The sequence below is a fragment of the Blennius ocellaris genome, assembly GCF_963422515.1.
Source record: "Blennius ocellaris genome assembly, chromosome: 9".
NCBI lineage: Eukaryota > Metazoa > Chordata > Actinopteri > Blenniiformes > Blenniidae > Blennius > Blennius ocellaris.
Window position 1 is genome coordinate 6,770,010 of NC_137658.1, and position 23,670 is coordinate 6,793,679.

The 23,670-nt window shown below is 42.5% G+C and overlaps 4 protein-coding genes across 4 annotated transcripts; all 4 read right to left on the minus strand.

Moving 5' to 3' along the window:
- Nucleotides 1-2,107: 2,107 nt before the first annotated feature.
- pola2 (polymerase (DNA directed), alpha 2) lies at nt 2,108-7,744 on the minus strand. The gene is made up of 18 exons (XM_080502762.1): nt 7,465-7,744; nt 6,813-6,934; nt 6,627-6,712; nt 6,475-6,532; nt 6,248-6,357; nt 5,899-6,098; nt 5,699-5,787; nt 5,395-5,547; nt 5,021-5,083; nt 4,882-4,933; nt 4,593-4,711; nt 4,456-4,494; nt 4,298-4,371; nt 4,072-4,180; nt 3,854-3,960; nt 2,730-2,786; nt 2,505-2,631; nt 2,108-2,409 (listed from the first exon to the last, which is right to left on the minus strand). Exons 1-18 carry the CDS (start codon nt 7,547-7,549, stop codon nt 2,257-2,259), a joined length of 1,803 nt encoding a protein of 600 aa, XP_080358888.1. The 5' UTR covers nt 7,550-7,744; the 3' UTR covers nt 2,108-2,256.
- Nucleotides 7,745-8,873: 1,129 nt separating this feature from the next.
- Nucleotides 8,874-13,124, minus strand: top6bl (TOP6B like initiator of meiotic double strand breaks). The gene is made up of 8 exons (XM_080502496.1): nt 13,097-13,124; nt 12,812-13,007; nt 11,973-12,096; nt 10,069-10,227; nt 9,829-9,950; nt 9,386-9,496; nt 9,177-9,275; nt 8,874-9,063 (listed from the first exon to the last, which is right to left on the minus strand). Exons 2-8 carry the CDS (start codon nt 12,992-12,994, stop codon nt 9,016-9,018), a joined length of 846 nt encoding a protein of 281 aa, XP_080358622.1. The 5' UTR covers nt 12,995-13,007; nt 13,097-13,124; the 3' UTR covers nt 8,874-9,015.
- Nucleotides 13,125-16,184: 3,060 nt separating this feature from the next.
- On the minus strand, nt 16,185-18,346 carry LOC308134979 (thiosulfate:glutathione sulfurtransferase-like). Its single transcript, XM_080502842.1, has 4 exons — nt 18,220-18,346; nt 16,796-16,924; nt 16,548-16,710; nt 16,185-16,401 (listed from the first exon to the last, which is right to left on the minus strand). The coding sequence occupies exons 1-4, from the start codon at nt 18,230-18,232 to the stop codon at nt 16,347-16,349; spliced, it is 360 nt and encodes a 119-aa protein (XP_080358968.1). The 5' UTR covers nt 18,233-18,346; the 3' UTR covers nt 16,185-16,346.
- A 676-nt stretch (nt 18,347-19,022) lies between these two features.
- On the minus strand, nt 19,023-20,919 carry LOC308134285 (LRRN4 C-terminal-like protein). The gene is made up of 2 exons (XM_080501953.1): nt 20,815-20,919; nt 19,023-20,161 (listed from the first exon to the last, which is right to left on the minus strand). Exon 2 carries the CDS (start codon nt 20,157-20,159, stop codon nt 19,368-19,370), a length of 792 nt encoding a protein of 263 aa, XP_080358079.1. The 5' UTR covers nt 20,160-20,161; nt 20,815-20,919; the 3' UTR covers nt 19,023-19,367.
- Between the last annotated feature and the right edge of the window lie 2,751 nt (nt 20,920-23,670).

The following is a 23,670-nucleotide window of genomic DNA, read 5'->3' on the forward strand; positions in this document are numbered from 1 at the left end:
AGTGTGTGCGAGTTTGTCCTTTTCATGCAGTCTGTCTGGGTGCGTCTAGTTCGTCTGTCCAGTGGTCATGCAGAAAGCAGCGAGAGCGGCAGAGACTCCAGTCTGGCACAATCCAAGAAGAAGAAGAAGAGAGGAGGGAAGACACGGCGTTCTTCGGACAGACACAGCTCCCAAGTGTAAGTCATTTATCCAGGCTTGTTACTGCAAAAAACCTGTCCTTCCTGTCTGAGTACTCTGACTGGCTCAACTTTCCTCTCAACACTCCACCCAGTTTACACATTTCTAAGGTCTACATGAACTCTGACTTTACTTTTATGGCCCAATCACTGAAGAGGCAGGATGGCTTCTGCCTTTTCAGTTAATTTTGGCCTTCATAATTCTTGTTTTTCCTTCTTCTTACAGAGCGTCAACAACTTCTTGTTCCCCTGTAATTGCTCCAGTCACAGCAGCACAGAGCTCTGACACTGATGCACCATCACACAAAGGCAAAAGCAGCAGCAGCAGCAGTTCCACAGAGATGAGGAGTGGGGGGTTTGATCCCGGACCCGAGAAAACAGAGAAAGTGGAATTACAAGGGACAAGAGCCATGAGAGAAGACTCAGAAAGTCCCAGTGAGGAGAGTCAGCAAGTTGAAGTGCATGTACCAGGTGTGACAGAAGATTCGGTAAATGAAAAAGTGGGTAGTAAATATCCTGATGACAAATCACAGAGCTGTGAAGAGGACTCTGGAACCCAGGAGGAGGAGGAGGAGGAGGAAGAAGAGGAATCAGGCAGCGTCGGCTCAAAAATTGAAAATGGGGCTGCAGAGGAAGTAGAAAAGCAGGGGTATAGCAGCTCGGAGGAAAGCGGCTCAAATGAGGAGGAAGAAGACAAGAATAATCAGAGGGCTGGAAAAGTTACTGAAGATCAGGAGGACCGCCAGAAAGAGACAGAAGACGGAAAGTTGGAGGGGGAAGATGATGAAGAAGAGGAAACAGGAGACGAGGATGAGAAGGACGCCCAAGGGCATGAAGATCCTGAGAATATAGAAATTGGTTCGGTCTCCTCTCGGAAGGAAGTGGCCGATGAAGACGTGCATGCAGGTAGCGAGGAGGAAGAACAGGAGTCAGAGGAAGAGGAGGAGAGTGAGGAAGAAGAGGAGCACAGAAGCGACACAAGAGACTCAGAGGAGGACAGAGATTCAGAGGACAGCATCATCTCACCGCAGGAGAAAAGGTAAGCCAACAAAACTGCTTAAACCTTTATTGGGCGAGTGATTATATTTGGTAACTTCACTATTTCTGCCAGTTTCTTCAAAATGAACAAGGATTTAATGACATTTGCTGAAAATGAAGCCGCCTGACTCACAGTTGAGCCTCTTTTCCAGGCCAAAACAGATGCGTGTTATTACAGAGGTAGAACATGAAGAGGAAGAGGAAAGTGAAGCACAATCCTCGGATGGGGACTCAAATAGACTCAGTGGCGACGACATTGAAACCCTCCTCGCACCTCAAGAGCAAGGAAATGAAGCGTAAGATAAGCGCGGTTTATTGTCCATAATCATCAGAAAGTTGTCATTTTATTTTCTAAATGTTTTTTTTTCCTTCCTTTTGAAGAGAAAACAACCAGAAATCAGAGGAAAAGTCTGAAGGTAAAGTGCCATCAGTCATTTGATTAAATGTAAAGAAGTTCATTCATAATCTGCTTTTTTTCCCCTTTTCTTTTCAGAGATTTGTGAGAAAACGCAGGTTTTTCACGTGAAGCAATACAAGTCGGACCACCAAAGTGACTCAGATGAGTTTGATCACTTTTATGACTGAAATGAAATCACTACCTCAACAATAAATGATACAACCACAAAACCTGTTAGTTTTGGTTTTTGTTGGAAATATAGTATTGCTGTGCATTGTTGATAACCCCCCCACCCTAAAAAAAAACATTGATTTCTTGTATTTATTAAAGATAGGTGAATTATGGATTAAAAACCCCAGAGAACAAACGCACAAGAGGACACTATTGCTATTCGGCCACAAATAGAACACGAGATCAGAGAAAGTCTTTTTATTCACCTTCAAACCAAATGAACAACAAATATAGTAGAAAAATGAACAAAAACTGTACACACGGTTACAATTTATTCAATTGTTGAATAGTCGACGACCAAAACACTTCAATAAGTTTGAAGCATTAAAATAATCCAAAATAAGACAAAAGTGAATGTTTTATAGTTAAATTGCCATTCTTTGGGTGAAGATTTCATTGGAGTCTTTATTGTCGTTATATTTTCACCACCTGAGCGGCCGCGCAGGGACTCACTCTCGTCCCGTCTTCTGATGCGGCGCTGTGCTGAATCAGCAGCCGGCTGTAAGTCCCGCCGACCTGACCTTTGGTCAACCGCCCGGGATTCACACACACACACCCGATGACATCCTGAGGAGATAATTGAAAGACACATTCAAACAAACAAAGACATTTTATGCAGAAGTATTTAACCTGAACCTCAAGAGGACACCGGAGTCGTGCACCTTCACAAAGTAGCGCAGCTCGGAGGGCACGATGAGAACGTCGGGGGTCAGCGGCATCTGACCGAAACTCTGAAACTTCTCGTAGTCCATGTTCACGTCCTCCACGGGGGGGTAGAGCGGGTAGTAGCTGGGGAGGAGAGAGAGAAGAAAGAGGATCACCACTGCTTTGAGACTTGAAACAAGAGGAGGAAAAAAAACGAGAGTTTGACTCTTCATATTTTGTACCTTCTCTGGGTCAACATGTGCTTCAGGATGCGAGAGAACCGGTCTGATCCGGTGCCGCTGCAACACAAGACACACCCAATTACAGAAATCAACTACTGAAATTTGAAGAAAGTACATCATTTGAATTAATAAAGAAAAGTAAAAATCTATGTATCGTAGGTACCTGGAAAGATTGGTCAGCAGAAAAATAAATGCACGGAAATAGTCAATCGCACCATACAAAGAAAAAAATATTCTGATCACAAGAACCAAATAAAATAATTTCTAATAGCGCCAATATTATGAAATATACGATTCTGAAGTCTTCTTTCCTCAGGCTTGTCCTTAATGCAATAAGGATAGAAAACATTTAGTGATCAACTGTTTCCAGATTTTAAAGGAAGATAACCTGATTTGGGTTTGATCATATGAACTGGTTATATGTATTTTTACGGGACGAGATCTTATCAATCACAAAGCAGAATATGGAGATAATTAAACTAACTTTGCTTTCAAAAAGATTCTGTTGAGCTCCACAGGAAAAAACTCCCAAAAGAAAATACAGGCATTACTGCATCGAGACTTTTTAAACATCTAATTTTAGTAGAGCCAGGAAGAAATTTGTACAAGTCCAACTGTGAAGTTTATATCTGTAGTTCCTTGTCTCCTTCATCCACCAATTATTTGAATTTTTTTGCAAAGGCAACAAGCTGCTAATACTCTGAAGACACTAGGTGGCAGTGTTCCCATCCAAACTATGTTTTTCTTTCCAAGGAAAAACTCATGAAAATGAAGTCAGATGGAGCTGAATTCTAAGTACTTGAAAATCTGACTGACAACCTGCAAATCGGTTTAAAAAAAAAAAAAAAAAAAAGGTACATTATCACTGAGTGCGCTAGGTTTAGATTAAACAGACATTTAGTCTGTGTCCTCGTATCAACTTTACTCATATTTCCTGTGTTAATGCCCGTCCTTGTGTGCGCCAACACATCTTACCTGTCATCAATCTCTGCTTTCTATTGTCTCAGTTTGTCTTGTTCACATTGTATTACTGTCCTGCCGACCTCCCGCTGACACCTGAACCTTGTTGATACGCCTTTGAACACCTCGTTTGTCTCGTATGGAGTCACTGCCGGCTTCCTCACCAGCTGATCTCCTCGGCTCCCATGTGGAACAGGATGTCGGTGGACGTCAGGCCGAAGGTCACGCCGTCGATGAGCAGGGTGCAGGGGTCGGGGACCAGCGTGACGCGCTTCAGAAGCACAAAGGAAAACATTCAACAGAAGAGAAATGTGGACCTGCCAAATCGCGAACTCAAACGCCGCCTCGGCACCCTGCGGTGACGGTCAGGCGCGTGTCTGACCTGCGCCTGGTCCTTGGCGAGGTTGGGGAGGGTGAACGGAGGCTGTGGGTAGATGAAGTGGTGATGGATGTCTCTCTGGGACGGCGCAAAGACAAGGTGACAGCCGACGCTGCGGAAAGGAAACATGAATTTTACTTGAGCGCTGCGGTGTACTTATAATCAATGGAACATGGCTTTTGAAGGAGCTCCTTTAATCATTTCCGGTTCCTTTAATACTGCGACTAACCTCCGGGTGCCATCCACAATGCTTTCGATGCATCTTGAGAAAATGGCCTCGAATGTCTCCGTCACCTTTGCTTTCTGTTTCAGGAAAAGGTTCAGAGAAGGTTCAGACTCTTTCACGAGGAGATTCAGTTTGTACCGCCATGTTTTTGTTTTACCTACTTCAACTTGTTCGTGTTTGGAATCCACAAATGGGCCGAGCTGCAGAGAGAACGAGGGGGAAACAATCTGGAGTCACACGACAGCACAAATATAAGCGTCGCTCCGGATTTCAAAAGCCGATGGGAGAGTCGCGGTACCAGCAGACAGACATCGGGCCGATCCCGGACGATGACACCGATGAGGTCCAGCAGGGGGTCAAAGGTCAGGCTGTCGGAGGGAGCGTACGGCCCACAAGCCACCAGAACGTTTAATGGCTCTGAATGACAAGAAGAATAAAGTGAAGTCACACCTGATCAGGACAGAAATATTATACAACCTTTAAAACCCTATATAAAGTTTGAAAGAGAACTTTCTGCAAACTCAACAAGGACTGTCGTGTTGAAAACTTGTTGAAAAGTTGTGAGTGCAACCAGCACGGCTCCTTACCGTCACCCGCCTCCATTTTCACGTCGGGAGTGTAAAAAGGAAGAGGAACCCCCTAAAATGAGAACAATCAGGTTTGTTTTTAAAAGCCCAAAGCGGCAAAATAATCTGATTTCAGACACGGTTAACATCTTTATTGGACCTCGTGAAGTTTGGAGGCCACCAGTTTTCTCCCCGTTGTGTTCATCCCCTCCATCACCACCACCTGAAGACAAACGATATGATGATGACTCTTCTGCACACAGATGGCGGGAGGATAGAAAAGTACAATCCAGAAACACTTGGCCTATGCTGAAGGTAACTGCTGCTTGTCAGAGCTCTCGGTCAGACGCCGGGTTAACCTCCAGCCCGGGTCCTTGGCATGCTCTGTTACTCTTGGTGGGCATATAACCTGCTGCATACTAACCTCAGTGCGCAGGCAAAGGAGAAACCACCACACGTACACGTTAAACCACTCCTACGATGACTAAACAATGAGCAGAAATGGCAGGCAGACAGTTTACAGTTTCAGCTCACCTGACCGGGGAAGAGCGAGTACTCTCTGAGCTCGGACAGGTCCACCGGTACCTGCTGGCCGCCTTGTTCTGGTCCCGCCTCCAGCAGGACGGACTGAGCGTTCAGTTTCCCATTGCTGTCGCAGCAAACCTGACCCATAACCGTGATACTGTCCTGGGGGAGATGGAGAGGAGACACAACGTAAACTGCCAAGTAGTAGATCATCCCGAGAAAACATACAAATACTGATCGCAACTTTCACTGAACGTTCGTCTTCACTCTCTTTGTTCTTTCGCTCGTGTGGACAGATGGAAGGTGTGTGTACCTGAGCAGGGAGGGAGACTGGGGAGAACTCCTCGATGCTGAAGTGAGACCGGAGGTTTTCTCCGAGCTCCTCGATCTTTTCCGTCAACACTGGAAACGAACAGTACGAGCAGAAGCACTCAATGTGTACCGATCAATTAACCACTTCATTCTGTCTCTCGTACTACAGGCTTCATCCACACGTATGCAGACTGTTCCTACCATTCCGAATATCTCGCAGCCTCTGGAACATGTATTTGTAGCTGCTGCGGAGGGAGTCTTCGGGAGCCTCCAAGAGCTCCAGACGAACGTCTGCGCTCGCGTTCTTCCTGCCCATCCAACGGGGGCCCTGCACGGCTCCAAACGTAACCACCACCTCTCCTCTGCCCCCCCGCTGGCTGTACTTCTGTGACGGGGTCGCACTTGCAGAGGCAGAAGAAAAAGAGCGCATCACTGCATCATGAAGGCGAGACTGCAAAGACGCCAGCACAAATAGTTATATAATATAGGATCCGCATCGCTCTCAATGAAACAGATGGTTTAACGGACTGCCAGCGGTGCAGTTTAGTACCTGGGGGAGAAGCTGGCTGGAGACAGCAGCAGGCCGGGGCTGGTCAACAGAGCTGCGCTCCTCTTAGACTGAGGATGCTCTGGGGTGGTTAGTGCTCGTTTCTGAGAGCCCTGTGTGACAAAAAAAATTTATAAAATACGACGAGAGCACAGTTAATCAGCAAGATATTGATAGTACTTGTAAGTACAACAGCTTTTGCATAAAAACAAAAGTTCCACTCGGCTTACCTTTGCAGGAGTTGAGTAGGAGTCAAACAGATTTTCCTCTTCTTCCTCAGCTTTGATTCTGGGAGGGAAACTTAGTTAAGGTGATTAAAAGCCCTGGCAGAACTGTAATCACAGAAATTCAAAGAAGAATTATTACTTATAATAAAAGATACATGTCTTTAAAAGTGTGGACATCCATGATTCTGTGATTCTCTTCTTTTCTGAAGCTTTGTTTGGATTTGCTCCTTTTGTTTAAAACCTGCCAAGAAATGAATGACCGTCAATGACACACTTGCAATGAAAGACCCAGCGTGAAATCAAGGATGTTTGAAAGGCATTGCGAGTACATCAGTGATTACCTCGTGCTCAAACTGCTCAAGGTTTTCCATGGTGAGTTTCAGTCCTTTTGTGTTGCTGTAGGCCACCCACTCCAGCAGCATCTCATCAGCCTGCATTCTGTTGCAAATGCACTGCTCCACCACTGAGACAGGGTGGAAATAGGAAGGGAAGCATGCGAGAGCTCATTACACTGAGACAACATAACTGTGGTGCTGCAAATAAATGGTTGGAAATAGTAATGTAATTCAACTTTCATGTAACAAAAATGCATGCAATGAAAGGGGGAAGTAGTGAAATGAGCAACAATAAATCATGGGCTGTCATTAAAAAAAAAAAGTCTAAACAGTTCAAGCTTCTTCAGTTTAAAAATTTAGACTTTTTTTTTTTTTTTCATTTTACACAACATAACAATAAACACTTGGTTGTGGACTACTTGTCTAACCAAAACAAGCATTTCACTTCATCACAGTTCCCTTTGGAAATAACTAAGTAGTCGAATATTAAGGAAAAAACAACGTTAAAAAGACTTTTGTCCCTGGAAGATGTATTTTACTCCCCGATGAAGGGAGCGTGTATTTAATACCTTAAGCAGGTGGAAACTAACTTGCGGTCTGACAGCAGAACATTAAATACACACTTCAGATATCCATACAGCCTGAGCTGGATACTCACTCTTGTCGAGGACCGAGTCCTCCGTACAGGCGATGCCGAACAAGTCGAGCTCTGACTTGAGGCTCTCCGAGGTCACTGCAGCCATTGTTTTCGTCTTTACACTGGGAGCTGCAGACTTTGCTGAGATACTTTAGCAGCTAACGTTTAGCTTCGCTCTCACTTCACAACAAACGCACCGACATCATGTAATATTGACAAGCCCAGACACAGCAGCACTCTACGGCTCAGCTGCGGGATGTAAGAAACTGGAGAATCTCTGACCGACAAACAGACGCTCGTTTCATTTTACCGCGAAAAATCTTGCTGTCACTGTTGGCGGACGGAAGTGACGTCACGCGTGGAACAAGTTTCTTCTTCGGATGAGGCAGACGAGACGTAATGCTGCCATCTGCTGGATATCAGACATTTCTCCACTCCATGCTCATTAATTATGAAAAATCCCCTCATTTAGAATTGAGTTACAGTCTGACAGTCCGTACTTAAGATCAAATTCTACAGAATCAACTGTTTGCTTTATTTAGCCAAACTGTCTCCTCATTGACCTCGACAGCCATGTGAGGTTGAACACAAATAAAGCACCTCATTCCCTACTTTGAAAAATTTCCAATACAATATATGGTCTGGATTTAGAATTGGACTGACAAATTAAAAGCCTTCGCTCTTGTGGGGTACAATGTGGAAAATTTCCAACTAATTTCATACATTTCTTCACTGCTGTTGGAGATTATAACCCATCATTAGTAGTTCTTAGTTCTTGTCTTAAACACAGTTAAGAAAGATTAGCAAAATCCAAATATGGTAATTATATATTAAATTACTGTTTGGATGTCGTGAGTTTTGTTATTCTACACAACTCTGCACTAAAGGGAAAAATATATTGGCCTTAACTGAAAGAAAAAAACCCACTTAAACTCAAACTGAATTCCTTGTTTTGGCTTCAATAATATTACAAAATACTACAAAACCCTAATTCTATAAAGAAATGTGAAAACTACAGATATTCATGATATTCTAACATGTTAAAGCTTTTTTTTTTTTTTTTTAAGAATCTTAATACCCTTCTACACATAAACGTTGTATGAAAGGTAACATAAGGTTGTTAAACCAACATTGAAAGTGTCTTTTGATGTGATGAAAATGCACTTTTGTTGTTTTATTTAACCAGTGTAGTTATTGAAGCTCAACTCATTTCCCACCTGCTTTTTCTGCCTTTAGCGCTGGCTCACAGTGCCAGTAAGCAACACACATCACAATCCACCCATGTTTACAGTACTGTATCTCTGTACTGCTTTATTTAGTGAAACACAAATATGAAGAAGTATACAAATAACCAAACAAGAACTTCATAGTTCAAACAAGAACTATGACCTGTTGTGCAAAATGTTCCAACAAAATTCTAAACCGTTTGTCCCAAAAACATTTTAGGAAGGCTACACACTTTAAATTAACATTAGCTTTTAAATAGTTAATACCATCCTTGCTCATTATAAATAAATGTATTTATCTCAGCATGAACTGCACCCGCAACCTTTTCCTCCAACAGGCAGACTCTCACATCTCGTTTCTGGTTTGCTCTTCCCTCTCAGGATGTTTGTCCATCTGTCGACATAAAGACATCATAAGAGTTCACGGTTCAGTATTTATAGTGTGCAGCCGTCGCGAGTTGCTGCAAGAGCAGTCGGTTGTTGCTGGAACGCAAACATCCCGCTCACCTGTGCAGTGTAGCATCCGCTCCTGGGAACAAATCTCCATGAGGTCACCTTCCACAGCGACTCCCGCAGGGAGGAAGACAAGTCACGAGTGTCACACACCTGATGAACACACACAGCTTCAACAAGCTCCTCTGGCTTTGCTTGACTGCCGATACCCTGAAACACACACCGACTGCAGACGCCGCCAACAATTGGTTTGTTTCTCCTACCTTCATGTGGTTCAGACAGGTTGTTCTGAAGTCCAGGTTGGAGCTGCAGCTGATAATACTGATGGTCGAACTCACAATCACATCGGCGGCCGAAAGCAGCTTCTTCTGGTTCTTACATGTTAAAACACAAATGCACATTAATGGGGTTTAAAAAAAAATTCCCAACTATTGTCTGGGTATATATTGTGTATATGGTTTCAGGTTGGATTTCTTTTGAACAGCTAATGGTACTACTAGTGCAATGTAAATGTAGTAGGGCTGTGTATTTTCCATTAGCACAGGAGCCTGTAGCTTCCAGTCTGAGGTGACAGATGTGGTATATATCTTTATCTCCATATAAGTAAATCGTGTCGAGTTTGTGAGCCAGCGTTAACCATGGGTATATGGTAAACTGTACTGTTTTGGTAAAGTGGCAAAAATGTCTCTTCTGATGTGTCACCTACCATCTTCTTGTTTTTTTCTGCTTCCAGTGATTTCCTGATCTCAGTTTGCAGAGCCGCCGCCACGGCCTTTCTGTTGTTGCTCAGGATATCCTCCAGGTGGCGCTCGATCAACACCTCTGAAGCTGCAAGAAGAGCCCAGACATCCCAGTTTGGCAGCTGTAGTGCCAACAGGGCTTGGCTGCAGCAGAAGAAATGGGGAATAGAGGCCGTGGTCAGTGTTTAGTGTGGGTCCATGCTCACCCACGGCGTCGGTGAGCTGGGAGGTGAACGGGTCGCTGTGCTGCAAGAAGAGGAAAAGCAGGAGACTCTGCGGCATCGAGGAAAGACTTGACGTAGGCTCGGGATCGTCCCGGGTCTCTGCCTCCACTGTGTACACCGTGGCACCGCCGTGCGGCAGCTCTGCAGGGAATGTCCACACATTCGTCGCAGAGTGAAAAACGATAAGCAGAAAAGAAAATGTTATTCTTTGAGATAATGTCCAGTTTTAAGAGTAAAGAGTCTGACAAGTTGACGGTTTGCAAGCAACCACGACACGTTCTTGAGGCTGTGGTAATGGAAGACACACCTTGGGGTGGGGTGAATACTTGCTATATCATTTGGTTTTACGCACTGTGGTTTCCAGTCTTTTGTGTGTCAAAGTACCATGATACCACGTGTGAGTTTTTCGTTTTCCATGTCAGACTGAGTCAAAAGTATTTGTGGCAGTAAATCTCTCCGGCAGACCGAGATTGATAAAGGATGCAATGTGGCGCTTCTTATATAGTTGTTCCTGATCAAAGTAGACGTGTGGGTTTGTTGATGGTTATGATTCATTTTTTCCACACTAGGAAAAAAAAAAAAAAAAAAAAAACCCCCAGGCGTTATGAAAGACTTGCCTCTGCACTCAGCTCCGGTTCCCCCGGGACCTTGAACTGGATCAAGCACTTTAAAAGATGGGTGGATGCGCCAGAGAAGTTCGGAGTGCATGTTTTGCCTGCACAACACCGTTATTTCCTATTGCACCTGCAAACGTCGAGTTTACCGACTGCTAATAGTTTGAAGATTGACGTTTGACGTCAGATCAGCTCGCCCAAATAAGATTTTAAGGGTTCTGTATTGTAATAAACACTGACACCTTAAAAAAAAACATAACCTAAGATTACAGGAAGACTTATCCACAAAAAAATATTTTTTTGCTTAACAAATGAGCTCAATGGAATTTATTCTTATCTGTGAAATTAGTCTCTGAAGGAATGTAATTATCTATTCCCGGTCCTGGGGATGTTATTAGAATATATATGGAGTGGACGCAACGATGAAGAGGATGAAGATTATTAAACTTTTAATTCACTCTCACAAATAAACAACAAACATCTACACAACTGAGACAAGATACTTTACTTTTTGAACATTTCGGAACGCATCACTGACTTTTATACAAATATGTACATAGTGAGTGAAGCCAAGGGTTATTATTTGAGACAAAAATAATAAAATCTGAATTTAAATACCCCCAACAAGCTAACCTCCTGCATAAATACTCATTTTCTTTCCTTTCACCTATAGGATAATTGCATTATTGTGTTATTGCATTCTGCATGCAACGCAGCCTGTTTACATGAGCTGCAGCACTGACCCCGTTCCCCTTTGTGTCAGTCTGTCAATTATTTCACCCCGCTGAATCTCTGCCGTGCACATGGAGATGGAGATTAAATTCCCATGAACGTAATTTACACGATGATTTACAGCAGTGACAGCAAAAAAAAAGAAGAAAAAAAAAAGCTGTGGTCTGTTCGCTCCATATGTGCTCTCTTTAAGGCTTTTGTTATTGTGTCGTTTTTTTTTTTACTCCCGCTGCCCTTGTTCCATTTCTCTGCTTCCAATTACGACCTTATGTGAGCCATTAAAGTTTTCAACAGCAGCTGGAGGGAAATATACTCATTCTCTCACAAATGCTCACCGGCAGTACATATTATTTATCTGCAGTTCAAAACAACAACAAAACAACCAAGAGATAATGCATTCAAGATTTGTATATTCCACCGTGTTTTTTGATTCAGGATTAACTGTCCTGGACTTTGGACCTCCGTTAGCGATTCGAATCACTTATTATTGTTCAAACAGCTTTTGTATTGAAGTGTGTGTGTGTGTGTGTGTGTGTTTACCTTTCAAGGAGGAGCAGTAAACTCTGCCCAGGCCCAGTTCCTGACAGTCCAGAGCGGCAGGGAGGGTTTGGAAAAAGCCAGAGGGGCTTGAGACCGGAACATTACTGGGGCTGAATACCAACAACTGGACAGGACGTGTCAAGGCAGCCTCGTAACACTCGGATGAAAAAATCACCTCATCACGGTGTGAAGCACCGAATTCAAATGTGTTCTCCGAGTGCTGCCAGGAGTTTGTTGTACGTTTGCCTGTAAGAGTGAATTTACTTGGCCTGAGGTCCAGACTAGAATTCAGTGTGAAGAGAACTCTCTGAACTCTTGTTTTCGAGATCTGTCCCTGCAGTTTTATAAGCTTGTTGCATGATGGGATAGCGTTGGAAACCCCCCTCTCACCAGCTCTATTTTGGATGCTGGACCGGCACAAAGCGGACAATTGGACATTTACGCTCACATCATGCTCCGATTCTTCAGTTTCCCACGTTTTTTTTTTGTTTGTTTGTAACACAAGTATTTGTGGCACTTTTCATGTGTAAAATATTAACAATATTCATGAAGGACTTTCTGCTCTCGGTCGACTGTTTCTTTCCACCTTAGAGACGCTGCTGAGCACAGCTATAAACATCTGAATACCGGCGGAGTCGGATTACGCGTCTTAAAAAAACGAGTTCTGGTTCAAGTGTAACCCGACATGAAAAACAGAAGATGAGGTTGAAGACGCAACGGGATCTCTTGTATGCACTCTGAGGGACAACGATCAACCATTTCCTGACCTCGGCTCCACCGCAGATATTCGGTCTGTAAACATCGAGGACAAGAGTTGCAGTAAAACCGTGAAAGGATACTTGTATGCGAGTGAGCCGTGTCGGCAGATTGGGGTACTGCTCCACACACGGGCTCAGGAGGGTAACGACGTGGACACTGAGGTCCCCGAACAGGCCTTGATCCATGGCTTGTGGCGGGATGCTAAGAGGCAAGCTGCCACCGAGGACAGGGTGTCCTCCATGACACCAGCATCCTGTCCTCATCCACAGCGGAGGCCTTCAAACACAGGAAGAGAGCATCAGTCTCTACAAAGACCAATCAAAAGGTATCGATTCTAGAACTGCTTCAGAATGCGCATCAGTCACTCTGTACTGCACTTGACATCCAGGATCAGTGACGATTGGTCCGCAAGTACAACTTTTTTTTTAATTTTGACTCTGCGGGGGGAAATAAACACAATGTTAGCACTTCATAAAGAAAACCGCAGCCCATCAGTCTCATAAAAGTATGACTGACACTAAACCCTGTGGAGTTTGACTCAGCTATTCTTTGATCCTGTAATGAATTTCTTGCAGTAAATGGCAAAACACTGCACGCAATAATAAAACTAAATACATCATAATCTTATGTAACGGGTTCATTTTCGACATTCACATTTGATAAACTTAAGAGGAAAACAAATATACATTCTGAATAAATCTTTTTTGAATTTTTTTACAGAGGTCAAATTAATTAAAACTGAAAGTCTGACTTGTGCTGCTGTTGCACATATACCTCTTTTCTGGCTGTAATGTCAGTTCACTGAATTTGAACCGAAGGTGGATCTCGACCTGTGGAAAAGAAAAAAAAAAAACTTTTTGCTAACTACTTCAACAGAAGAGAGAGAAACGGATGGTGTTCATACCGACGCATTAGCCGAACTGAAGAAACGCAGGAACGACTCGATATGAGCTCGCCACTCTGAACTGTAACGTCTTCCATCATTCATCTGCACGTTGTGGGAGATAAGAGGAGAAAACAATCCACTTCCATTGCTTTTGAAATACATCAAACTTTCAAGACTATGACCCACTCCTAAAAAAAAAAAAAAAAAAGCTCTGGTGTTTCTTTGATGTCGGCCAATTAGCCGACATCTGGGTAGTTTTGTTTCATTAAGGCCGGACATGTGATGCGAGTTTCCACAAATATCTTGTGACACTTTAATGGATTACAACAGACCTTGAAAGGCCTTCTCCAAGTTTAATCACTACAATTCAGGCCAATATAACATGCGGATCACTGTTGTTTGTACCTGGAAGGAGAGAAGTAATCGGAGCGAGCCGTACAGATCGGCGAAGCTGCTCAGCTCCTCGGGGTCCGGCTCTGAACATGACCTCATGCAGGGAAACAAGCTCTCCTGCAAATCTGAGAGGACTTGTGCAACAAAAACAAGTGTTGATATGGAGCGTGGAGGGTGATGATAGATATGCGTGTCTACATACCGTGCTGGAGGGCTTTCGTTTGGATAGGCGCACACCAGGGACCAGCAGCTGCAACTGCACCACATACAGATCACTGTACAACACGTTGTACGACCAGGCTGCTGCATTTAATGTGCCAACACATGCGTTAAACTCAAGGTCTGCGGAACAAATTAGGCTCCCCGTGTAATTTTAAGTGGCCCCCTGAGAACACGAAATTCACGACAGTCCGAGAATATAAGTCCAGAGGTTACAATAAACTGCATTTATTGATGCAGAATCCTGCCTTGGGATTGCAACGCTTCCATCTTAATGTTTGAAGTAATTGAGTTGAAATAGAGAAAAAAAGAAAAAAAGAAAAATCAAGATTCAGCACCACATGACTGATCAAGATCAGGATTTATTCAAGTTTTCCATAATTTAATGACAGTGAAATGTATTTCACACAGACATTTAAAAGGGTTAATTGCAGGTACTTTTGTTTAGAAAACAACTATCATGGTGATGGAGACCTTGATTGTGCCACCCTTGTGTGTCGGTTCCATTTATAACTCTATAGTTTATAATTTCCTCTGGAAAATTAAGGACAAAGTAATAATCTATCTCGACCCTTTATGACCTCATGAAGCATTTAATATACGAGTTTAATATTGATGGTATTGCTGCTGTATTACATAGGGTGAAAAAAATAATGCATCTAAAAACACAATATTTTAATGGACTTTGGAAAAGCCTTCAGTCACTAAAATGAATCCAAATGATCAATATTAAAGCTTTTGGATTCTTTTTTTTTTCCTCCATCTGAAAAGCTGACAAATGTAACTTTAGCGCACTCAAACAAGAGAAGAAAGTTGCAGATTACCGGTGCAGTTTAGCACTGGGACACAGTTTCTGGTTTCAGTCCACAGGAGAACCAGCAGACCTCCAGACGTCTTCAGACCTTTGTGGCGTCTGAGTCTCCACATCAGCATCACGAGCCGCAGCACCTGCACAGGTGAGCGCGGCCTGCTATTAGCCATGCTATGCTAAGCTTGCTTCAAAACCTCCTCAAAGCGTTCCCCGTGAATTTGACTACCGCCAATTCGCCAGAGACTCTTCTGAGCGGCGCCAACATTCGCAAAAAAAGAAGCTTGAAATAACTCGAATTAAAAGGTTTACCTGCCGTATTTCTGTCAGCATTTTAGCTCGAAGAGCCGCGTCCTGTTTGCTGTTCAGAGGAAATGAAGCGCACACCTGTGTGCTGCTCAGCTGATTAGCATTTCTGTAATGTTTTTCCAGGGAGGAAATTAATATACGTTCTAATAATAATAATAATAATAAATGTGTGGCTGGTATTTCATTAAATTGTGCAGAGTCTTAAAATCCTGGGCATGTTTACAAACAATACATTCAGATAGCTATCATTGTTTTCACTACACTGAGAGAAAACAAAAAACAACAAAAAAAATAAAAATAAAATCACTATAAAGGGGCCAAATTGTGACAAAGCACTTCCTTCACAAGCAAATACGGGGAACTAATCCATGAGAGTCCATAGAGGAAAATATGATGCATTACTATAAAGTATTTACACTTGAAATATGTTTCTCCTTGCATAAACACAGGTCAGAGTTTCTTGTAGAATATGACACACCCAGTCAAAAGAAACAAGGTGAAGGAGCTTTTAGTTCTTAACTTCCTGAACACTGCCAACACTCACTTTTTTTTTAAAAATAAGGCCTGTATACATTTACTCAATTCAAAAACTTTTTTTCCATTGAGCTTAAGTTTTTACTTTATTCTTGTTTTTAAAACCTTAGTTTTAATATTTTTTCATAAGCTTGATTGGCTGCCAGTTTTCAATATCTATTCTAAAATTAATATATTGGCTTTTGTATTTACACGGGAAAATACAACAGCCCTCCATCCCAAGTTCCAAAAGTTTAGCCTCATTAAAGAAACTATTTTCTTTTACATTAAATCCTTTTAAATAATTCACACAAACACATTTCCTGAGTAAACAATTTAATTTGTTCATATTTATTAAAACATAGAAAAATGTAATGATTGGCTGTATGAAAACAATGTATGAGGAACTTCAAAAGTCCGTTTTGCTCGTCAGTGCTTAATATTACTCGTATATTTAATAATATGTGACGTCGTCCTTTGGCCCGCATCACTTTCCTCCTTTCTCAGACCACTCCTTGTATCCTCCAGTGTAGTTACGTGCGCTGTAACAGAAAACAATCGGAAATGAAGGTCAGAATTGTCATTCTTACATGGTATGTAGTATTCAGGGTTTTATACATATTGTACAGTGTTTAAAAGGAATACAACCTGTGACTGCATAATATATAGCACAGAAAAATGTATTTACTTCACGTATCCCAGTTCAGAGGCTTTGTTTGTGGCAGTGGCCCCTCTCCTGCCCATTTGGCAGTGAAACACCACCTCTGGCGCATCCAGCTGTGGTTTGGCGACTCCATATTTGGCCTTGAAGTCTTCTGGTGTCATTGCAAGAGCAGCATCGACTGTGTCAACTGGAGGAACAGAAGGCGAAAGATGAGAGCAGAGCATTTTAATAGGACATCACCACAAACGTGTAATACAGTACAGCATACACACCTGGAATGTGGACGGATCCTGGAATACGTCCTTTGTCGATTTCCTCCTGAGTCCGAACGTCAACCAGAAAGAGATTCTGGCTTTTTCCCACAAGCGCTTTCAGATCCTCGTAGGAGATCTCCTTCGTGTCTGAGAGAAGCATATAAAGGCTTTGAAAAACACTCCCATAAAACAGAACCAGTCATTTTTCTTCCTCCAAACCCTGGCTAAACTTCAAGTATTAACTCACACTGACATGATGTAGCTCCAACTGTTATATTTCAAAGAAATGCAACTACTGTTTATATGCGTTTGTTCATGAGTAATTTGACACAGATTATTGAACAAGCATGCCGTGTGTGGGTCTAGATGCCTAAAGAGTCATGGGACCCCTGGTCTCATCCCAGAAATACTGAACATATTTTAAGTAAGGGCCGCGGCGGACACAACTTTCCATGTGTTTTGCGCAACATTTGCACAAGCACACTGCTTGTGCAAATGTTGCGCAAAACAAAAGGAAACGCATAACGTCTACAATAGAATAAAGCTAAAAATCAGTAAAATGAGAAGACAACATCTGGGTTCACATCAGAGGAAACGCAATTCAACTAAACTCAGGCCAAAAAAACAAAAACAACAACCACAAAGACATAAAACCACTAAACTAAGGCATGTGATGACAAAATAAAACGTTCCAACAAATGGAGCAAACAATTTGCAATATATCCGGGTGGAAATAATTTACAAACATTGCTTATGACTAGTGCATATTTGTGGCCAACAACATTTAATTTTACTTCGCTAATACATTTATTGTCACAACACCAGCCTGAAGTAAATTTCAATAGAAATGGTGTGATTTCAGCATTTTTTTACAATTCACCTGTTGAAAAGAACACCCAAACAAAAGGGTGCCTTTCAGTTTCACTCCAGTACTTTATCAAATTTGGAAATGGGCACTTCAAAAGGTCCGAGTACGAAACCACCTCCTCTTTCAGTAAAAACTCCTCCGCAGAAACGTGCTCCCTCGTGTGTGTGTGTGTGTGTGTGTGGCAAGTCGGGTCATGAAGGTGATTAATTGTACTAGTAAACACACGGATTGGCTTGAGACGTGTTGCCAGGGTAACCGATCCTACCCGGAACAGGTAAGTTCCGGTCTGACCATATTTGGCTTATAACGATCTGCCGAGTCACCCAGAATGACCCTGCGAAACTTGCAAATATCCTCAGTGGGAGATTCTTATTCTTTAAATCGGTTTCAGGTGCGTGTGATGGTAACACAAACGACTGGAAATCAAACCGTAAAACCATCCATCGGTTGAAATACAGGCGTATTTAAAAAAAAACACAAAAAAACTGCACATGGAGTCATTGCAGCCTGCGTCTTTCAGTTCATTCACAAATATAAAATAGTCCGAGATACACAGTTTGTCAACGCGACTCACCTGTCTGCGCCATCAAGGTCAATGTGTGAAGCTGCCAGGTACGATGGCTGGTAAATAGGAATGTTGCAAAAAAGGACTACTACACCTTCTTCCGTACACAGATGAGTGTCAAACGGCTGAGATGTAGCGATCGAGGGCGGGACATAAGCAGGAAGACTCGTATGGAACCAATGGAGTTGTGGGGGAGGTTTTTACACCTTCCAATCGTAGGGACAGGACTTGAAAGTCCTCGGTTTGAATGAATTATATGATCCATGTAATGATTCAGATTAAGATCAAACTAATTCATTCGAACTGACTACGTTAAAGTCCCAAATTCAATGAATGAGTTTGATATTAATTTAAATAATCACTTGGATCAGATAATTCCCAAATAACGTAGAAATGAAGTTTATGACAAAGATGCAATTTGGATATTGATCTTTACTAATTTGGATGTTTATTTTTTGGGGGGGCTGTTTGTTTGTTTATTTCTTTATATGTTTGAAATACAGATATATAGATAGATAGATAGATAGATAGATAGATAGATAGATAGATAGATAGATAGATAGATAGATAGATAGATAGATAGATAGATAGATAGATAGATAGATAGATAGGAGAGTAACTATAATGGAATTTCAGCACTGCTCAAAACAAACAACATAAAAAATTATTTGCTAACTATTTATTCACGTTAATATTTGTGTGTCTTTGTTGATGCTTCTTCAACAATTATTATATATTATCATATAAAAACGGCAACAAACAATAAAAACAATTGAACTGCGACGTGAAACATTTTCATCAAAATAATTTTATTAGAAAAATAAGTCACAAGTAAAATCCTAAATATTATTCTATATACAAATAACTTCGGTCATGACAGATTAAAAATAAAAGTTCCTCCAATAAAACTATTGAGGTTGATTTGCCAGCAAATCAACCCGGAGTTCTCTAACCCTGAAATAACAGAATTAATCATTTGTTAGTGTTAACCCATAAGTGCAACCACTCTTCGTACCATCAGGTTTCCTTTGAAACAAGAGTTTAAAAAAAAATCCTATGAACAGTTTCAAAACCTCTCCAGAGCAGTTTGTGATCACCTGTTTCACAGAGCCTGTCCACTGTGACTTGTATTTGTTGTCCTTGCCCCCATGTCTGGATCACAGTGTTCCCTCTCTGCTGTAAGAAGGATTTCCGAGTCCATCGGTCGAGTCTCTTTTGGCCTTTCGGCAAACTCTAGATTTTAATAGGACCACGGCTCCTATGACAAGAATTAGAACGAGGGCAACAGCACCGCCTATGATCCCGACCAACATTTTATGATCGGTGGACACTGGAGGGTCGTAACGCTGACATGAGAACTCTGTCGGAACGCTATGTCCGGCATTGTTCACCGCCTCCACGCACACCTTCGTCCCCGCCTCCAACGATCCCACCAGACCTCGCCGCAAAGCGTCTCCAAACTCCAGAGGGTCGCCGTCGCGTCCCTCCACCACCACTTGGTACCGGGACACCACGGAAGACGGGGCACACCACTGCACCTCCACCTTTCCTCGGCCCTCCCCCTCGCGGACCGGCAGCAGTGCCTGGATGCGCGGCGGCTGGGGACGCACGTCGGCTGCACTCATGCCGGGACAGAGGCACCCCGTCTTTGTCAAGAGATGAGCACATGGCTCCTGATTCTCCAAGCAGGGGTTGTAGTCGCAGAGCCGAGGTTCACCGCGACCAAGCGGAGTCCTCATGGAGGCCACCACCACTGGAGGGGAGCTGAGGGTGTCGGCATAGTCGTCGTCATAGTTCTCGCCGGTATCCAATCCCAGCCCGGTCATGTATATGATCCGCGGACGAGTGACGGGCGGGGAAGTGGAGGCAGCGTGGGTGAAGAGGTGGAAGCGGAGTAGAGGCGAGACAAATAGGAGAAGTGCTGCCAGGTTCTTGAGAAGTGACATCATCTCTGTGGACAGAAATGATGGGAGGTGATGAGAATGAGTTATGAATGAAGTATTAGTCATAGCACAAGCACAAATAGCCCACACGTCTAATTCGGAGTGGTTTTGACATCAAATTACTATGATGACAAAGATTCACATATAGCAACAATATCCATCAATAACTTTAATTTTGTATTTTTTTGTAATTTAAATCTCTCCAAAAGAAGACATGCTGTAAAAGATAGTGAAACTGTTTTTCAAGCACATTCAAAGCAGTCGTGTGCTGTTTACCAGTTTATTACTCAGGAATCCCATTGTGTGTAATCAGCTCTTTGCACTGCCCGAGTTTCTGTCTCATAAACACTCTTAGATAAATAAATGCTGAGTGCTGCAGGAAGAAATACAACTTTTGGGGTGACCTCATCAGCACGTCCATTCTCCCTTGGCCGTAAGCCAGACAAGTTCTGTGGGAACCCAAAACTGGAGACAAAGGGTGAATGGATGTTCTGTTTACACTCTGGGTCATTGCTGAAATCAACTATACTGTCAGAACATATTTTTCCATGTCCCCCTTAAAAACCCCCGACTAGAATAAATCCTGTACATTGTTCTGCATCTCACGTAGAAGCCAAGCGCTCAAATGTATCTAAAGTGGTAAAAAAATAGTTTACGGTACCTGGTTGATGCTGGAGAATCCTTCTGTACACGTCTCTGCGCTTTGTTCCCGCTCTGGCTGCTGGAACTGTGTGCTCACGACTCTTCACAGTTCTCACCGTCTTTAAGTTCCTTCAGCCAGACCCTCCTCCTCTTCAACACCCCCCCCCTTTCTCTCCCTTCAGTGCCTCTCCCTCCCCCCTTTTACTCTTTCATGCTCTGTCTTTTTTCAATTCTTGCCATCTTCTCTTTCTCAACAGGGCTTTCAAGTGACCCTCATTGCTTTTTTTGTGTATTTTCTTTTCTGTCTTTTTTTTTTTTTTTTTTTTGGAGGGTGGGGGGGTCTGGAATTTCTGTTTAAATGTGTGCCGGGGAAAAGGAGGGGGTGAGACACCATGTGCTTGTGCGCTGTTCAGCATATTAATGTGTTAAGCAGCAGCAGAAGGCAGGCTTGTGCTTGTTGCAGTTATGTGTTTGTGTAATCTTTAGGTAATGGAGGCTGTTTTTGATTACTTCTCTATAAAGCTAAACTTCCTGCATTCTCCACAGGTGCTCTTGTGGAAACAAGCGGGACTTAGGGTCACTTCAGTCTATGTTTGTGCGAGCCTTTGCGTCTGGGGGGCCAAGAATGCACACATGTGTATTTATTATAGACCCCCTTCACCTCTCACAGTCCCAATTGTGACGAGCCAGAGGGGATAGATGAGGGTGCCTTTCCCTGCTTGTCCTTTTATGGGGTAAAGCTGGCAAAGTATTTAAAGTATTTAAGTGGCACAGACGGAAGGAAAAGTACAGGGACAGGAGTCTGCTTTCTGTCTTGTAAGATTTACTTAACCTGCACCAGTAAACATCGTGATGACATCCCTGGAGCCTCCAGGCCTCAGATAGTGTTTAAATGAAATGACCTGGTTTGTTCAGTTGGAGAGAGAATGTTACGTTATAAACCGATACTGAACACTTCCAATGAGATTTTCAGCTCTTTTCGAGACATGTGGAGGAAGAGGAAAGGACTGATTTAAGTCAGAATATACAAGATACAACTCTCAACAGCTCTATAGATCTCCTATGTTGCTTTATCCAACTTGGGTTGGGTTGACAGTGGGTGAAATGCGGGATACGTCCTCACCATTTTAAACAGAGGACACAGAAAGCCTGACTCACACACACCCATGCCCAGGTAGAACAGACAAACTCTACATAGAATGCCAAACCCAACACACACTGGAAATGGGACATTCCCCTTGCTGATGTGAGTTTGCGAACCACGATGCCGCAAGCTGTTCATATGATCAGATTTTAGTGTTTTAAATGATGTGTTTGTTCGTGAGGCACTCCAATAAAATCATTTATTTAAGAATGGTAACCCTTGAAAGTGACATCTAGGAGGATAAATAAAGGTTATGATGAAATCAGAATCTATACCAGATCGGGACAATAGTGAACTACAGCTTCAAAAATGAAGGTGTTGTTGCTTTGAAACATCAGAAATGAACATTATTACCTCAGTAAAGGCAGGATTTATGGCAGTGTTGTTGTGCGGAATCATTTGAATGTACACATGTACCTAATGAAGAGGCTTGTTAATATTTTAAAGGCTTAACGGCGTTGGCTTTTTCACCGAGAGCAGGGGAATAAATAACCTCCTTTCCTCTCGGCGCCAAGGCACCGTACATGAAAAAGTTATAGCTCGATGAGGTTGTGAGAAAGTTCACTTGTGTCTTGTTACTTTCATATTAATTCAAAGATAAATTGCGCAGGACAAGGACAGAGCGCACATAGATTGTTGCTGAAGGGGTAAACATTTCGGGAAACTTTTTGAAGACATACTGATTTAAATGTTACAATATAAAAGTAGGACAGATTTGTGTACTGAGTGCTCAGTTATGAAAACAAATGTGATATTGGATGAAGTTCTTTATCGGCATAAATGTATTATAGATAACATAAGCAAAGCTTTTCTGTAGACACACACACACACACACACACACACACACACACACACACACACACACACACACACACACACACACACACACACACACACACATATACTTTAATGTGCCATTGCCTGTAAACTGTGAGCCGCTTACTGATCTTGATGAAGCAGATTATTTCGGATTCCGTTAAAACGGCTTGTTTTGGATAACGGGTGACTCATAGTGGGAGAAATGATCAGCCCTCTATAACAACTTCTTTGTCAAAGCCTGTTGTTCATTACGAAGATCATAAAAAAGTAAACGCTTTGGAAATCACCCTGCAGTGCAAATAAAAGACAATACCATTTCAGAGAAACATCAGCGATAAAGTTAAACATTTTGGATCCATTCATTATGCAGATGCTTCATAAAACTCCAACCAATATTTTTATTCTGGGTGGAGTGACACGCACACACGGCCTTTTTCTCCCGTTCTGTGCGGCTGCACAGCTGCGTAAGAGGCAAAGTCAGACTCATCGGAAAAATAAAACTTGACTTCCTACAGCAGGCTGAGCTTTTTTTGCAGATTATAATCCCAGATGTTGATGATGTCACGCCCCAATTTCAGTTCCTGGGTAAGCATGTTTCCAGGATTTTTGAGTTAATAATCATAGCTTTCCTGCACATATCAGTTCTGCCGAAGATCGTGGGTTTGAAGGTAGCATTACAGTCGAATGACGAAAGACTTGATGCTCCTCTCTGACTTTCGCTGATGCAGTAATCTTTTTTGTAAACTTTTGACTCAGGGTTAAAATTGGAATACTTTTGTCATTTGTTGATTTTAAAAGCTTTACATAAAGTACCAACTTTCAGTCTGACCTAAACATTTCAACAAGTTTGATGTGATAATACAAATAATTTTTTTATTTCTACTAAATGTTTTATTCTAATGCTTTACGCCT

Excerpts from the sequence above, each read along its gene's own strand:
- pola2 (XM_080502762.1), bottom strand. The coding sequence starts at position 7,549 with ATGGCTGCAGTGACCTCGGAGAGCCTCAAGTCAGAGCTCGACTTGTTC. Across the intron at positions 5,084-5,394 it reads ACTCGCTCTTCCCCGGTCAG|GTGGTGGTGATGGAGGGGAT; the intron begins GTGAGCTGAAAC and ends GTTTGTCTTCAG. Across the intron at positions 2,787-3,853 it reads GGAGCCGAGGAGATCAGCTG|CGGCACCGGATCAGACCGGT; the intron begins GTGAGGAAGCCG and ends CTTGTGTTGCAG.
- top6bl (XM_080502496.1), bottom strand. The coding sequence starts at position 12,994 with ATGAGGACAGGATGCTGGTGTCATGGAGGACACCCTGTCCTCGGTGGC. Across the intron at positions 9,276-9,385 it reads CCTGTCTGAACCACATGAAG|GTGTGTGACACTCGTGACTT; the intron begins GTAGGAGAAACA and ends TGTGTTCATCAG. Across the intron at positions 9,064-9,176 it reads GCGGATGCTACACTGCACAG|ATGGACAAACATCCTGAGAG; the intron begins GTGAGCGGGATG and ends TTATGTCGACAG.
- LOC308134979 (XM_080502842.1), bottom strand. Across the intron at positions 16,711-16,795 it reads AGGATCCGTCCACATTCCAG|TTGACACAGTCGATGCTGCT; the intron begins GTGTGTATGCTG and ends CTGTTCCTCCAG. Across the intron at positions 16,402-16,547 it reads TCTGAACTGGGATACGTGAA|CGCACGTAACTACACTGGAG; the intron begins GTAAATACATTT and ends TTTCTGTTACAG.
- LOC308134285 (XM_080501953.1), bottom strand. The coding sequence starts at position 20,159 with ATGATGTCACTTCTCAAGAACCTGGCAGCACTTCTCCTATTTGTCTCG.